The following is an 18,141-nucleotide window of genomic DNA, read 5'->3' as shown; positions in this document are numbered from 1 at the left end:
GGAACACACATCTTTATATCTAAGGCGATACGAGGCATCCAACGATCGAAGATATGAGGTAGCTAAATTGGAGGGACCCTGTCATGATCGTCCAGCGAAATCATGGCGAGAGCTTGTCCAAATAGCCTCAATATTTTAGATGGGGTTTGTAACACGGTGGGAGAACTGACTTTTTATTTTGTTATTTCACAAAACATGTTGCGGTAACTAAGAGTCGCCACCGACTTTTATTTTATCCAATTAGGAAAGGCAAAAAGAACAAGAAATACATTTTTTTTAAGATTTTGAGTTCGGGGGGTAGGTTATACAAAGGGAAGGTATTAGCATCCTTTGTATCCATGGTTATCCATGGACTCTTAATTGCTTAGCACATTTGTTTTTGTTTGAATTGTTTGAAAGAGTGTAGTGTGTGTTTAGAAAAAAATGTTTTGTAAAAGAACTTTAACTTTGTAATGATTCTCGTGTGAATGTATACAAAGTGTATTCTTTGAAAATGTTTTGAAATGCGAGGTGTGAAAAGCATTTTTAATGTTTTGAGTTGAGCAAGCAATCAGGAGTTACCTACCCTAAGTTCGTAAGGTCTTTCTTGTTCTTAAAGTATTTTGTTTAAGGGAAAGAGACTATCCACACCATTAGTTAGTGGAAAATCCTTTCATTGGATGTAAAGGGACATCGCAGGGTCATCGGATGGTCATAGAAGGCAACATTGTAGGGATACCTTAGCATTCGAAGGGACTATCACCATTTAATCGAAGCGTCATCGAGGGACAAGATCATTTTAATCGTAGGCAACTCGAAGGGGCTATAATCTTTTATCGGAGGGACGATGATAATTTAAATCATAGGCAACATTGCTAAAGATACCCCTACACTCGAGGGACATGACCATATAATCGAAGGAAATAAGAGAGGGTTACCCTAAAGGTGAGTGTGTGAAGAGTGTGTTAGATTCAGTTATTTTTATCCTGGATTTAATGATCTAACGGTTGCTTTTATCTTTCCATACAATCCTAAGGCATACATCTAAGCAATATATAGCAGTTTATAGGTGCGGAAAGTAAATGCGCAAAATAAAAGAGTCCTAAGTTATTACATAGCTTTGGGAGAGATACATAATCAAACACAGGGATGCAGGAAAGTAAAGGTGCGAAAAGTAAAAGTGCGAGAAAGGTAAATCTACGCTATTACAAAAAAATATCCATGCAACCTATACATCAATTTCTAGTATTTTAAAAAATAAAACAAAAGTATAAATAGAAGGAAAAGGAAAATGTTTAATGAAAATAATATTCTAAATCCTAATATTAAAAAAACACATATGTTGGTATTTTTGTGGTTAATTTTAATTAAGAAAAAAAACAAATTCTAAATTAATTGCGAGTTAATCATAAAAATAATTTAAATGAAAAGAAAAATAAAAATATTTTTGTGTTTAAAATTAATTAAACATTTTTTTAAAACCTAATTCTAAAATTAAAATATTTCTTGGTGATTTTTAATTGGTTAACACGTAATTAAAATAAGTTAGTGAAAATAAGAAGAGAAAAAAGAAGAGAAACAAATGGGCCTGGGGGTGCAATTTTAAATAAGGGCATGAATCAAAAAAAGGTTAGGCCCAAAAGGAAAGGGCCCAAAGTGCCATGTTTGATCCCGTGTGGAGAATTCCTGAGTGTGGACCATGGAGAGCGCCTTCTGAATCCTTGGATCTGGGTCTATGAAGAATCAATGGCAGATATATGAGGATGCACCATGTGCATGAGCTGACCTAATGCATCGAATCTGCAAACATTGTTAATCAAAGAAATTAGAAACAAAATAAACGCAAGAGGCAGGGATCAAACCCGTTCCCTTGCGCATCAAAGTAGTAGGATGCATCCTCCTTCCACTAGGCCACTTGTGTTTCGCTATTTAAGAATTTAACAACAATCAATATAATAAAAGATTGAAAAAAAATCAATATTTCAAAAAACTCCACGCGCGCGAACACTGCTCATCATCCCATCAAAATCAAAACCTTCACCCACGATTTTGCTATAGTTTTGCTACGATCTCATTCGTAGCCAAGCCCCTGCAATCATCCATCTTATAAAATACAATATATAAATTTTAAATCAAAGTATGGATCGACTAGAAATCGTCCTCTGAGTGCAATGATATCATTAATTTGGGCCAATTTTGGCTATTTTGAAGAACCCCAATTTGAAGCTTGGAACCCTAACAATGTTAGATCGTAATACCTGTACTTAATCTCGAATTACACTATCCAACTAGCTTGCAAACATCATCATGAACACAAATATGCAATTGAATTATGTTAAACATGCATGAATCATTGAAATCGAATTTGAAAAAAAGTTACTAAACCATAATCGTGTTCTGCTGATTCTGGATGCCTCGATCGAAGGTGATGGTCTGGAATGACTCAGAGAACATCGATGAGTTGATTGGAAACCTTGAAATAGCTTGAATCAATTGAATTCTTGGTCTGCAAGTTGCTTGAATGCCACAGTTTTTTGTAACTTGGTTAGGGTTCTTTAGCCTGCAAAAAAATTCCCCTTAAGCATTAGAATCCTTGTACATATATAGTAGACTGAATTAGGTTAAGAATTGTGCCAAGAATATATTGCATTGATGGAGAAAATATTTGATTGGAAATCAAATGCAATCTTTCTAAAATTGCTCAATCTCATGCCAATCTTTCCTTGCACTGTTTTTCCAGCTTGCTATGACTATCTTGGACCTTAAGAAACTTGGACATCAAGCCCACACGCCTTGTATCTTGTCTTATCATTTTATTTTAATTAAAATTGAATTTAAATGAATTAATTCAAAAATAAATAAAATAATTAGAAGAAGGGAGTGTAGTTGGGCTTATGGGTCATGGATAAATGTTAGAAACAAGTTTAGATTAAAGAAACATGGGCCCATTTGGAAGAAATTCAAGATTGATCAATGTTTTCTTCATGCACTTCTTCAAAATTTCCAAACTTGCTCAAGCCTTAACTTGCTCAGTTTTTATCATATGAAGAGGTTATAGGAATTTTTGGAAAGCTTAAGATGTTCTCTACAATATCCCTTTGGTTTCATCTAAATTGAGTCTACCATATTCATGTACCACTCTTTGCGAAAAAGTGACTTTTTGTGGACTTTCAAAAGGACCTGTAATTTTTTGGCCCATATCTCTCAAATGAAGCATTTTTGGCCAAGTCCTTAGAGAGATAAAATTGTAGAGAATGAAATTTCCTTCATGCACGCACAATAGGTATCTCCACTGGCGTATTAACGAGAGAAGGTGTACATTCAGTCGAGGACGACAATTTGTCCTCTCCATCTCCTTTAATATCATCTAAAAAGAAAACAAAGAAATTGGTAAATCCATGATAACACGACTTAACACTTATAAAACACATCAGAGTCGGGTCAATTACCAAAGAGTTTATTCCTATCCTCAATGGAACCTGCATATGCAAGGTCCTAACAACATATCAACTTGCCAAAAATGAAAGAAAATATGCCTTTATATCTCTCTCGTCGGCAGTAAAGAATCGATAAAGGAGAGATTAAAAATTAAAAACCTTCAAGCTCTGTCCGTGCAAGCTATAGGCCCCAAAGTAGAAATTCAAAACTCTCACAATTCTGAATGAGCCACCGAATATGTGGGAGTTACCAGGAAATAATGAGGTTTGAAATTCTTCCAGCTCTCGATGTAGATAAAGAATACTTTGTTGTAACTATTCTAACAGAGGGAAACTAGTCCATGGCCATGCGTCTTTTTTCGCCGCAGTACGGTTGACTGAAAAAAGGGGAAAAAGATATTTTTTTGAAGCAAAACACATTTTCCCCTTATACTCATACCAATATTGAAATACTCTTATGAAAGCCCAAGCAACTGGACGGGGTTGAGAGGAGAAAATGTGTAGGTGATCCAACACCTCCTTCTCGAAAGTTGTTAGAGGCAACCTTACGCGCAATTTCTAAAAGATGCAATCGTATAAGGAAATAGATTACCTCTCAAACATGTTGCAGATTATTTTATCGGAAGGGAGGGGGAGATAGACCAATCATAAGATCACCATACCTCCACGAAGACATTTTGAACGACACCTTCTTAAATGTAGGAGGAAATCGTCCCAAGATATACATGATATACCCAATGATACTCATATGCATCAATCAACTCCAACAAGCTTTCATGTCGAACCATAGCCATCCTGATAACCGACAATTGAATTTTTTGAAAGGAATCACGAGCCTTAAAATGCCTACAAGGAGAATCTTTTTCGAGAGACTAGATGAATCAACCAGTTTCATGCTTCGTCACCCTATATAAAGTAAAACCCAAATTAAATTATGGCACGGGTGAGAGAGGCGACACAAATTGAGACTTATCACGTTAGGGGTTCAACCTCATTACCTAAAGAGTTCAACCCTGACCATGAGCTACCGCTAGGCGCATTCTGGACAGAAATAGGAGAATTTACCCTGTAAAAAGTGTCCACAAGATCTAGATTCTCGACTTTAGCAGATGATGAAGACTCATCACTATCAGGTTCAAGAGCCGCATTTGCAAGTACATCCCATGGGTTAACCACAATGATAAGAAAAGGGAGATAGAGTAATATCTTGGCGAGAAAAAAATTTCTTTCTGCAAAAAGATGTTAAGTGACTAGAATTGCCGAAACTCGCGAACGATACAATGAACTTAGGGAAAAGGAGTAGATTTCGAGTGGGAAGCGAAGTAACCGGAACATTCAAAACTAGTAGATAATCAATGACCCAGATCAGAAGTAGAGGGGGTATTCAAAGTTGACGACTCGATCATTTCTTAGAAGTATAAACGATTCAGATGCATTCTAGTGCCCTTGAAAGGAATGCCACACCCTAGCTTGCGAACCTATAAGACATATGTGTCTAGAAATCAGTGAAACATCTCAATGATGTGAAAAAAATTTAATATGTACATGCCCCCATCACTTTTGCAACTTCCTCGTGGCTTTTCCACTTCCCTCAACAATTGGCTTCGGTGACAAGACACTGACCCCAGCTTGGAAAGACTACCTGAGTGATAAAACACCCGAAAAGCCATGGAGGCAACTGCTCTGGGCTAGTCAATGATCCAAGACGGGTGAGATCTATGTATCCAGCCCAACCATAAAAAGCCCACGAAAAATGATCCATCACATATAATCAAGGACGCATGAGATTCAAAACACATTTTCTAATTTTCACTTTTTCACTTTATTCATCTCAAACTCTATAACTAACAGGGCGTTACAGTGTAAACCTTGCAAGTCAACTCTACACTTTTGTTTCGGAGACCACCATCACCGCTACAAAAATCCAACATGGTCAATCAACATGAATTTTGATTCCCGCACAGAACAATATGCATTTAGAATGTCATATCCCTTACAAAAGCATTGCACACTATACACTTAATTGTTATTTGAAATGGAAAAGAACACATTAAATCTATCAATTAAAACATGGATATATACACAGAAAATTTAAGAGTAATTCGATTTACTTTACAAACTCCTAATATTGAAGAGAAACACTAGGTTGAAGGTAGCAAAGATTTTCTACAAATGGGACAATTGGAGTGTAGCCTAAGCCATGGATCAATACAAGAAGCATGATAAAGATGATCACAATTAGGAAGCAACCTCAACATGTCACTTTCTTCGTAATCCCCTAAACAAATAGAGCAACTTGAAGTTGAAGAGCCACCAATATTCTTCTGAATTTGAGAGTATAATAGCTTCGGGTGTCCTTCAAAATTTCTGTCCCTATTACCACCAAGTCCTTGTTCCATGGTTGAGTCTTCTTGATGATGTAGTGGAAAACCAGACAAAATATTGAGCATGCTTCGATTTTGTGACATACGAAGTCGAACACAAGCAATAACTATTGTAAGAATCAAGAATACAAGACTAAATACAAATGTTAGGATATATGGGAATCCATTTGCGTTAAAACTGTTGTTTTGGGGTTGTGAGGTGCTGTTATTGTTGTTCATCGTCTCGATGAAAATTTGGAAATGGATTTGGTTTGGAAAGTTGTTAGTTATATGGTCCTCTATTATAATTAATTCCGAAGTCAATGTTTATAGTCTTTTTCACAATTTATTTCCTAGTACTATAACTCCCTTAGTTAAGTTTAGGTTATTAAAAAAATAATAATTTAATATTAGTTTAATGCTATTTGCCTATAGACTTATCTTTGTGTGTTGCTTATGAGTCGACCAAGGGATATGAATTCATGAAAATGACTTTTAGTTAAGTTAATCCTTGTTTTTTTTAAATATATATATATTTATAAAGTAAACAATTGTGATAGAAAGAAGACAAAAATATTGTTGGAGAATTTCTAAAATATAACATTAAAAAAATAATTTTTTCATAAGTGAATAAAATATAGCTAATAATAAACATACATTTTTTATATCGGGGAAGCAAATGGATTAATGATTGAACTGTTTATTCAAAATTCTGGCTTTGACATATTTCAGTTTAGATAATTTTAATATTGTATTTATTCATTTATAATAAAGTTTATATAGAGAAAAAAATAAACAGGTAACAAGTTGGACCGCTATTTATTTTTAGATGACAAAATCGGTTTTTTAAAAAATTATATTAATAGACTTATGAGATACAACATTGCTATTTATAAGCCTGTGAATTCTATGTAAAAGATCAACTGTTTCTGGTGTTAGAAAACCAAAAATATCAAAAGTAAATGATATAAAAGTATGTTGATTGTCTGAACATTTTTCTCTCATGTTTAATCACTTTACTTTAGAAAATTTCTTTACCCACCTCCCTATGGGGGGTCACCCCCAGCGAAATTCCCAAACTACCCCTGCTTCGGAAATGAACTTCCGAAGCGCTTTTTTTTTAAAAAAATTTCCTTGATTCGGAAGTTCATCTCCGAAAACACCTCATGGGGGTGCGTTCGGAGATGAACATCCGAAAACACCTCATGGGGGGTGAATTCGGAAGTTCATTTCCGAATTATGCAGAAACTGTGTTTTTTTTTTATGTTTTTTCTTAAACGCAACCGCATTTTAATTAAACGTTACCGGCAAATAAAATAAACAATAGATAGACTAAAAACACTAATATGATAAATAAACAAAAAAAAAATACTAATATGAAAATATTATATACAAACCGAAATAAATAAAAATAGTGTGCTAAATATACAATCCAAAATCAAAAAATGAATAAACCCCACCACTACTGGGTGTGCCTAACCCGCTCACCATGGGCCCTCCTCTGCCGCCTGTACCCCGCCGCACGGCCCGCATCAGTGACGATCATCTCCATCACGGCGACTGCCTCTGGTCCGCCCTGATGAATGACACCTCGATGCAACGCGTCCCGCCCAAGCATCTCTATCCGCTGGCAGATCGGAAGGAGATCAATGGCGTGGTCATCCTCCGCCTGCCGGTTCTCCAGGATCTTCTCGTGTGCTGGCCTAGGAGCGCCGGGAACGTCGGGTCTCAAGAGAGGATGGGACACCCGGTAGAACCATGTGACGTACCCCTCCACACTGTGCCAGTCCTGGGTGACCCGCATGCGACGGTACTCCTCCGGTACCACATGATGCTGCCACTCCTCCCATATGGCAGTGAGCTGCACTCTGGTCACTGTGTCAGGAGCAGCCTCGAAGGGTGACCTGGGTATGATCTGCATGAACCCAAACTGCCGCATGCACCGCTCCGGGAGATACCGGACCATGATGCCGGTCCCGCATGCCAACCAGCCTGAATATAGAGCAACCCCGTCGAAGGGGACAACCTGAGCATAGTCGGCGAACGGCCTCCAGGTGACGTCGTCGTGCATCGTGCGGTCCAGGTACAGGCGGTATGGTCCCACCGCATCGTTCCCCCTCTGGAGGGCGTATCTGGCGGCCCTGGGCATGGCGTCAACGTACGCAGGATCGATGTGGAAGCCGTGGATGCGGGAGAAGTAGGAGATGATCCAGCTCTGAAACACAAATACGATAATGTATTAAAAATAAATACGAAACATAAATAAATAAATAAATACGAGAATGTGTTAAAATCAAACGTACCGTAAGCAGAGTGCAGGATCCGACCAGCTGCCTCGTCCTCCAGTTGGAGGCCTCATTCAGCTTCTGGTAGAGATATGCTAGAGTAGCTGCCCCCCAGTTCCACTGGTGAACGGTATCCAGGTCCATGAAATAGCGGAGGTAGGCCACGTCGACGTACCTGGCGCTCTTGTCCACAAAGCATGCAGCGTCTACCACATGCATGTACCAGCACCGAAGAGCGCAACCGCGGTGGTACTCCCTGAATAGGTCGTTACCCTCCTGCTCGGCCTCGACCGCCGCGTCCAGGTGGAACTCAAAATAGAGGCTCAGTGTGTTGAACCGGACATGAGGCCCAGAAGTCGAGACGCACTCCAGTTGAGCAACCTCGTGCGGCAAGCCCAAATAGTGCATCATCCACTCAATGGCCTCGACCCTCTGGATCCTGGAGTGGTCCAACAGCGGCCCCCTAATAGGCAGGTGGAGAAGACACTGGACGTCATGCAAGGTGATCGTCAACTCCCCCACCGGCAAGTGGAAAGAAGACGTCTCCTTGTGCCAGCGCTCCACAAATGCCCCCTGCATGCCGGTGCTGATGGTGGTGTACCCGGTCATGCAGAGCCCGCAAAGCCCTGAACCTCGCACATGGTCGTTAAACCACTGAGCTGCTGGTTTAAACAGACCGAAAATCTTCCTGGAGTGGTTCACCATTTTCAATGGCTCTCTCTCCTGTTACAAAAAAAAACAAATAAGCGAGAAATAAACGGTAAAATTATAAAAAATGGTGACAAATAAACGGCTAAGTTAAAAAAAATACCTCTCCCTCCCAGATCCGCCGAGCGACGTGATCCTGGTAGTGAATCAGCAGGGAAGTGTCAAAAGGCCCTCCCGGAAAGCTATCCACCTCCTGTTCCTCCTGCTCCTCCTCCTCCCCGACTAAAGGGTCAACATCCGGTATGACCTCCTCCTCCTCCTCATCCTCATCCTCCTCCTCTCGCTGGCGGGAAGAAGATACCCGAGCCAGCCTACTCCTAGAGCCTGAAGCAGATGAACTCTCCACCAAGTCCTGTGGAACGCGGACACGGCGTCCCCGTCCCTGCCCCCGTCCCTGGGTCGACGCCAGATGCGCCGCCGCCCGCTCGCGTCTAGCCGACGCAGTCTGGGACTCTCTCCCCTGTCTGATGCGTGCTGGCTGGTCTGACATGATCCTGTAAACAATCGAAATCGATTAATATGCGAGACAAATGAATAAACAAAAAAAAATGAACTTCTGGTACAGTTCGGAAGTTCATTTCCGAAAACTGGGATGGAGGTGTTTTCGGAAATGAACTTCCGAAACACCCCCATGCAGAGCTTCTCTGCAACCTCCAATGGCAGACCCAAAAACCTAAACCAAATCCATTTTTTTGCCTACTAAACATCCTAATATCAGTACTAAGCTATCTTAATGTCATTTTTTCAGATTCTAAACACCCTAATATAGTTTAATCAAATAGATCTAAAACTTGAAAAAAACAATGATAAACTTACCAATTAGTGTTTAATGATGAGTTTGGTTGAGTTTGGAAGAAGAGTTTGGCTACTTCACACTTGCTTCTGCAGAAATTTCGCCTATGGAAGTGTTTGATGATGATTAGGGTAAATGATTTGGGGGAGGGGGAGAGTTCTGCTTAATCTGCAGAACACGTTTTATTTCGGAAGTTCATTTCCGAAATTGTAGTTTCGGAAATGAACTTCCGAAATAAGACACTTTTTTCAAAAAAAAAAGGCGCTTTCGGAGATGAACTTCCGAAAACACCTTTTTCATGCATTTCGGAAGTTCATTTCCGAAGTCAGGGGTATAATGGGGTTTTCACCAGAGGTGGACTAGAAGATAGGGAGGTGGCCAAAGAATTTCTCTTACTTTAAGCAGCTTTTAGAGTTGACTGTGCCATAGTAAAACCTCCAATCCTCAAACCCTTCAGCGGAGAAACTTCAGTCAAGTTCACACATGCATGTTTCTTTCCTACCCGGCTATACACTAGAACACAAATAGATTATTCAAGAAATTCACTGTTGCATCTTTCTTCACAGATACTTCGATCGGCTGAAATATATCAAATAGGACATTCCTAACAGGTTCATGTTGGTATTTGAAGTCTGGAAGCTCCCTACAATAAATCACGTGCTCTCTAAATATATTGAAACACACCTTACGACAAATAGGAAAAACCTCGTCAATAGAAAATAAAGGAATCCTAAGTGGTTATCATTGAACTATTGCAACCTATGTTATATCTCTTAAGCATTAGAAGTGTATATTACTTCATATCAAAGAGTCGTACCCTTTCACCAATTGTTATGACTTTCTCTATAAATAGGGGTTCTTTTGAGGCATAGAGACATTATATCTAAAACATTATTTTATTTTTCTAGTGTGTGAGAATAAATGAAAGAATTTTATTGTGTAAAATATCATTGATCGATATGTTTGATGCGAATGTACGATTCATGTTAAGTTTTCAAAATATTTTGAAGAGGATTCGTCGAATTATCCATTTACAATCAAATTGTCTAAATTGGCGGGGGATGAATCGAACATAAAGTTTGTGTAATAACACACTTTATAATTAATCTGTGCAGTTTTTATTTTCTTTTCGTTTATGTTTTGCAGCAGATCTACGACACAAGATCCAACAAATATTAGTTAAAAATTATCGAATTTTACAAATAGAGAAAATAATATTTGGTATTTTTATTGTTTTTAAAAAAATGTGCACAAATGTTCATTTTAAAATTTTATTATTTTTTATTTACAAATCAAACTAATAAAAAATTTAGTTTACGTTCAGATTGATTTTTTGTTTTATGATTTCAAATTTTAAGATATTAAAATGATAGGTTTTAGTTTTGAGTTTTAAACATTTTTAAGATTCAAAGTCAATGGTTTCAATTTAGAAGTTTAAAATTTCAAAAATCAAAACTATATTAAAATATGAATATAGGAATAAACATGAAAAATATATAATGTGATAAATTTTGTTATGGAACCAAAATGTTAGGTGAAATGATGATATGAGATTTGGGATCAATGGAGTAAGTTTTTGGTGCGACGCAAAGATGGCTAACTTGCAAAGTTAGCACTCTAACGTCCAAGTAAGTGAGAGAATAAGAAGTAATGTGATAGTGAGAATGAATTTTGCTGAAACAAAATTAGGAAGACTAATGTGTGTTCAAGTGTGCAAGTACAAAGGTTAATATATTGATTGAAAGTTAGCTATGAAATTATACTGAAAATTCAAAAAGAAGTTATTAAGAGGAAGATTCTTAAGACCAGACTCCGAAGAATCAACTTCTGATCAAGTCATCTTCTGATGATCAGAACCTGGAGACTTCAGACTTTGATCAAGTCAGCTTCTAAAGATCAAGTTAGCCTCTAAAGAGTTAGAGTCTAGAGGATCAGATGCTAAGACTCAGACTCTGATGGACCAGAACCTAAACTCAGCCAAAGATCAAACTCCGAGGTCAATTTGGTATGTTCTGGTCACATGAAGACTTAGTAGAAAGTTGCAGAAGCCTGAAGATTGTCAACCAATAATTACATTTGTAGCAAAGGAGTTTCAAATGGGATTGCAATGACATTAACCATATCATGAAGCTTTGCAACGGATATGTTGATGCTTCTCTCAAAGACACTCTTGTGCTTGTAGTTCTCTCTAACGAATCTTTCATGGAACTCTATAAAAGAATCTAAAGATTTGGAGAAACACATAGCACTACGCCTTGACAAGAAAAGAGAAGTTACTCTGTCAAAACAAAGAGCACAAGTTAACTTAAAACTTCTTGCCAATTTACGTTTTTAGAAGTTCTTAAGTCTTAGAGTTTTCTGTGTTGTATTTTGTTTACACCTCTGATAGCATATCAAATGTAATTATCAATATATTACTATCATTTATCTACTAGATAGATTGTAGGAAGTCTCTTGCTATCAAACAAGCCTTCTTGTTAATCTGCCCTGTAAGAACAAGAATTGTATCTGCAAATAATCCATAGGTTTTGATGATAACTATGGAGTATTTGTGAAAGAACTATTTTATGTTATGATGTTTGTTTTTGTGCAAGACCATGATTATTGAAGTTATCAGATCAAACAAACATTATCAAGATGTGCATTGAAGATCTTATGAGAGTTAATTTGTGTAACACAAGTCGCAAGCATATTGAAGAAGCGAGTATGCCTTTGTATCTGATCATAATTGGAAAGATCCAAGGATGTATGATATTTCTGTTGCAATGCTCCTATGAATTCTGTTCTGAGAGTGGTTTTGACTCTAAATCCATCGAATATTTTGAAGGTATAATCTTTAGAAGAACCAAGTGCAGAAAGACTCTGAAGACTTAAGGGTCCTAAAGATTGAAGTTCTGAAGACTTAAGGTTTTGTAGATAAGTGTTGAAGTTTCGAAGACAAGGTTCTGAGTGAACAAGTTATGAAAACTTAAAACTTGATTATCTGGAGATTCAAGTATCACGACTCTACTCATGCTTCAATCTTATACAATCAAAAGCCTCTATAATTCAGAAGACTAATGTTACCGTTAGCAATGATAAGTACACAGTACGAAAAAGCTTTATCCCACTACCTCTCCACTAGTTTGAATTGTGCAAAAGGAAAGACGAGACAATACTACTCTCAATCATTGTGTAACGACTCTTTTTCAATAGCCAGTTGTTCTTCAACGGCTCTATTTTCCTTGGCTATATAAGGAGAGAATCACATGCTTAAAGTGGTTGTTATGTTGTGTTCAATGTCAAAATGGAAGTTGTCACTATTAGAACACAACCTAACCATCAACCAGTATAAAAAAAACAAGAACAAATGTTGTTCAAATGGCTCTTAAATCAAGTTATTGATAATTATAAGATAAAAATCAAGCCACTAGTTCACAATGAGCTTAATCTCATATACTGCAAAAAGCTTGCTAAGGCGTTGAAGATACTGAAGATGATCATGGAGGCTTCAATTACAAATCCACAACATGAATGTTGTGCTTTGAAGTGATCATTAAATTAAATAGAACAAAGGTTGTTGTCTAGAATACTCTAAGGTGAATCAATATGAAAAAGTTATTCTCTTTGCTACATCAAGATCATTAAAGCTTATGAAGAAGAAGACGTAAGCAATTCAAGTGCTTTGGGCTGTTGTCTCTGAAGAAGCTACTTGAAGAAAAGAAGACCTTGCATTGAAAGTTACAACACAATGTAATATTCTTAGTGTGTATTAGGATCTTCTGATGTACTTAATTGAGTTTACACATGCTTTTGTAGAAGCATTATATGGTAAATAAACCTTGTAAAAAATAAACAGTTGTTTGTTCTTTCTAAAGGACTAGTTGGTCAGAAGCTTTAGGAAGGTTCTCAACAATTATTCTAAAGGGCCAGTTGGTCAGAAGCTTTAGGAAGGTATTGTGTTCCTCAAAGGACCGGCTAGGTCAGAAGCTTTGGGAAGACTAAGATGGTAGTCTTAGTGGTGGTTAGTCACAGTAGTTATTTGTGCAGATTGTAATTAATTCGGTTATAGTGGATTAAGTCCTTGAGTTCAAGGAGAAATCACCTTGGTAGGATGGACTGGACTAGCTTGAGGGTTTTTCAAGTGAACCAAGATATATCATGTGTTCTTTACTCTTGCTCATGCTTTACTCTACTGTTTATGCTTCCGCAATGCATTTGAAAGCATCACTTATGTCATACCCTAAAATTTGCCCACATATATTTACGACGGCCACTTTATTACGAATAAAAGTGATGGGGCGTTTGGTAAGAGTGTAAGGTTTGCGAGTGCGAGCTCCCGAGTTCAAATCCCATTTACTAACATTTTTTTTTATTTATTTATTTGGTTGCTAAATCTAGTTTCAATTTTAATTTTTTTCATTTATACTCCAAAATCAAAAAAATAAGTTTTTTAATAATTTAATTTTAATTTTCGTATTTATTAATTAAGCAATTTAAAAAAAAAATATATATTTATTACTTTTTGCCATTTTATGCACTTTTTAGTCAAAAAAATCCAAAATACAAAAAAATATTTGATTGGTTTTATTTAAGGACAGTTTTTATCAAAATAATTATAATTTGAATATCAAATCAAATTTGATTTTAAATTTTAATTATTATTGATTTTATCTTGTTTTAAGTTTAACCTAATTTTGTCTTATAAATACTAATCTTATTCTCTAACCTCGGGGACTAACAATTACAAACCCTTATTCTCTCCCATCACTCCTTTTTCACATAGCCTCTTCCATCTCTTTCACGACTAACAAAAAACACTAACTAATCCTAACCTAACCAACACATTACACATACTACACACACATAGTTTCCCCTACAATTTCTTCCACGAACAGTAACCCTTATACCAATTCCACACTAATATTTCACCAATTAAGCATTTATATGTTCACGCTAACAGCTTTCACACTAAGAGCATTTTTTTTACATGAACACAACACCTTTTCAGCGGCCCCGACAATTCCCGGAGACGCACGCAAATACAACTCAGTGCATTCCATATTCTTTTCAGCGGCCCCGACAATTCCCGGAGACGCACGCAAATACAACTCAGTGCATTCCATATTTGCAACCGTCCTGCAAATCTCTAACAGATTCATTATCTACAATTCAATTATAAACCATATCCCATAAACTTCCCGAATCATAAGTCATAAATTGATAACTCACAATTTTTTTGTTGTTTTTGTTTATAGGTACAACATCAATAAAACAACAATCTTGGAGGAAAGTGAAGAACAATCCTTAGCAGCAATTTCATATTTCAAAGTCGAAGAGCCTCGCACCACCGTTCCGGATTCGCAAAGCCACGAGGAATAATGGACCGAAACCCACGGACAACACAACTACACGCGAGCAACAACAACAACTCGCGATTGACTTCCGTCTTCATCAACGCCGACGAGATAGCGTTTCCGGCGAAACTACCATACTTGAGATTCAAAGGCACAAAGCTTAGAGAGAAGGAAGAGATTTGTTTTCGATCGAACCGCTCAGCCACCATGTAACGACGTAGATCGCAGTTCGCCACCAACCTCCGCAAACGGCGCCTCCGTGAGCGGCACCTCTTCCGTTCAGACCGAACTTCCACCGTCGATGCCCATCGATGAGGTACTGTTGATTTTTTCTTTGTGGATTTTGTAAGGTCATGTCTATTGATTGAATTTGAAAAAGCATGAATGAGAGTGAAAGAAAGTAGATCTAAAATCTAAGAGAACTTCACGAGAGAGATGAAGTTGTTTTGTTTGTTTTTGATGATATCACTCTCTCCTACCTTTATTCAAGTTTTATTTTAATTCAAATTAATTGTCTAATTTGCATTGGTCCTCCATAAATAATGAAAGAGTCAAAATTAATAACTTGTTTTCTTTTTGGTTTATTTAGTTTTTAGATGCAGCATGTTAAAGTGACGTCCCTAATACTAACAGCTTTTTTTTTATCTTCTATTTTCTTTCTTTTACAATTCATTTATTATTTTCTATCATTATTATTACCATTTAAAATAAATAATGTTAGGTATTTTTCTTTAGGCCTTAGACTCTCTTGCTAATTGGATTCCTTCCCTTAGTTGTATATGATTTAGGTTTGTTGGTTCAGTAGTTTGTTCTTTTTTTTTGTTTTTTTTTAACATAAAACGTCAAAAACAATAAAATACAAATATATTTTTCTTTTAGAATTAGTTTTTTTTTAATAATTAAAAATACTAAAAATATGTCTCTATTTGATAATTTTTCTTTAGAATTTGATTTGTTCATATTTTCTATATCTTTCATATCTCATTTTATACTTTAGTACTAACATTTTATTCTGATTGCGAGGCACTACCATCGTGAGCATTGAACTGTTTTACAGACATTCATAGCTTGCGCACGCATGCATGGATTAATCAAGGTTCCTCCGATCGCCAACCATATCAGATCAAATGCAAAGCTAAGTATATTTTCATTTATTTATTCATTCTTAAATTCTTTATATTCTTACTTTAGGGTTAATTTCGTTTGCCTCCGAACCGATAATGCACTCACCCCTCTTTGTTTATTCTTTCTTTTCCAATTTTCAGGGTTTGTCGAATGCCAAAGCTACGTCGTTGGTAACCCTAAACCTTATTTTATTTTATGGCTTTTATTATTACTTACGTCAAACCCTGTTAAGGGATCCGCTGGTTACAATTTCCCTTCCCCATTGTTATTGCTTTATATCAAACTGCGTGGTTAGTAATCCTAGGGAGTGCAAGTCTTGTTAATTGAATTAGCCTCACTAATTTACAAGATAATATAATTGAATATAATCACGTGATTGGTGCACACACGCACGCTTTTGGGTAACCCTCTCTGTTGCCTTGTTGCCTGTTGCCCTGTTGCCTGGTGTTTTTGCAGAATAAGCCAAGTCCCTCGAATACGAGGATACCTCAGCCATGTTGCCTCGATAAAAAGGTCACGACCCTAAATGATGCTGCCTTCGGTACACAAATATGACCTCGACCCTCGGAAGTTGCCTACGGAAAGAGGCTGAGGTATCTTCTGGCTGCCTACGAATAAGGCTTATTCTGATCCTTGCCTTAGACTACCTGCCCTCCTATGGCATGGGACAGTCTTATGGCAAAGGATGCTTCGACGACCCTTCAACCTCCAAACGAAAGGCTTCCTGCCCTCTTATGGCAAGGATAGACCCTTTCATTCTGAAAAGGCTAAAAAGAGACCTATCATCTGAGTTTAAGGTAATTGCCCCTAATTGCCTTGCAATGCTCATCTTTAATATTCTTTCTCACAATTCTTCGAAAACTGGCTACGCTCATTTACGAGCTAAAGTCCACTTTTTCTTTCATCTACTTTTTTCTAAAAAAACAAACGAGCAAGCAAAGCAATTAAGAGCCCATGGAAAACCATGGATGCAAAGGGTGCCTTACACCTTCCCTTTGCATAAATTACCCCCCGAACTCAGATTTCTTTAAAAGGTTTTTTTCTGTTTCTTTTAGCCTTTCCGATTTAGTTTGGATAAAATAAAAGTCGGTGGCGACTCTTGCTTACCGCGACATTCCGATAAAAAAAAAAAGTCAGTTCACCGTGTTACAGAACTGGCGACTCTGCTGGGGACGCTTTCGAATAAAAGAGGGGTTACCTTAAAAGTTTAGGATCACTTAATTGTATTCTATTGTTTGCTTTGCGTGCTTTATTTTTCAGGGCTGTTTTGGGAATTAACTGAAGGACGAATCCTACACCCGGATTCAAGTACACTTAAGATTAGGAGTGGCATAGTCATGGCGACCTCTTTCACATATGTGGGAGATGAGTCAATATGAAGTTCACACTTGAGTTAGGACTCCATAGCATATGCACACCTTTCTCAAATGAGGGAGGTCTATGTATGTGTCTGTGGGTGCGCCGGAGCTCAAGGACCTTTAGTTACCCTTAACCCATCCTGACCTTTAGGAACGTAGTGGGGGGACTACTCTTGACAAATGTTAAGAACTAGTCGCTACCCGATGCTACAATTCAGATAGGTCCTTTCTCAAAGTATCATTGCATGGTGCGAATGCATCATGTCCGAGGGTGCTTTAGAAGTGCTGACAATTCTGGATAACTTGTAGAACCTGTCGCTGAAATTTCCTTATCCATAGAAATACCCTTGGGAAGGACACCTGATCAGACTCCATGCAAGCCTTAAGCCAAAAATTGTGTGACTTGTGTGACTTGCGTGACTTGTGTGACTTATTGTGTTTACTACTAACCTCCGTTTCCTCGCAGGTTTTGTTGAAAGGACTTGTTTGTCCTTACCATCTCCCACTAAGTCTAACAAACTGCATTCGCATAACATCATGACATCATGACATCATGAGCATAACATGATTTAACTAACCCTTTCAAGGATCTTAGGAATTTAGGGCGCGCAATTTCAGGTGCCCTTATCAAAGACTGAATTCCTATCAAGGGGCAAGAGGATTTATTTTCCTCTGGCCACATACCTTCCAATTCAGAGACTCAATACCTATCAAGGGGCAAGAGGATTTATTTTCCTCTAACCATGTGCTTTCAAAT

General features: G+C 37.5%; 2 protein-coding genes across 2 annotated transcripts; both read right to left on the bottom strand.

Annotated features, from left to right (window-relative positions):
• Nucleotides 1-5,495: 5,495 nt before the first annotated feature.
• Nucleotides 5,496-6,019, bottom strand: LOC131614334 (RING-H2 finger protein ATL70-like). The gene has a single exon (XM_058885936.1). It carries the CDS (start codon nucleotides 6,017-6,019, stop codon nucleotides 5,558-5,560), a length of 462 nt encoding a protein of 153 aa, XP_058741919.1. The 3' UTR covers nucleotides 5,496-5,557.
• Nucleotides 6,020-7,241: 1,222 nt separating this feature from the next.
• Nucleotides 7,242-8,163, bottom strand: LOC131614328 (uncharacterized). Its single transcript, XM_058885930.1, has 2 exons — nucleotides 8,083-8,163; nucleotides 7,242-7,994 (listed from the first exon to the last, which is right to left on the bottom strand). Exon 2 carries the CDS (start codon nucleotides 7,926-7,928, stop codon nucleotides 7,242-7,244), a length of 687 nt encoding a protein of 228 aa, XP_058741913.1. The 5' UTR covers nucleotides 7,929-7,994; nucleotides 8,083-8,163.
• Nucleotides 8,164-18,141: the final 9,978 nt, after the last annotated feature.

This window comes from Vicia villosa, linkage group LG1 (genome assembly GCF_029867415.1).
Source record: "Vicia villosa cultivar HV-30 ecotype Madison, WI linkage group LG1, Vvil1.0, whole genome shotgun sequence".
NCBI classification, from domain to species: Eukaryota; Viridiplantae; Streptophyta; class Magnoliopsida; order Fabales; family Fabaceae; genus Vicia; species Vicia villosa.
The sequence above is the reverse complement of the archived record's forward strand: the minus strand, read 5'-3'. Positions and strand labels throughout refer to the sequence as shown.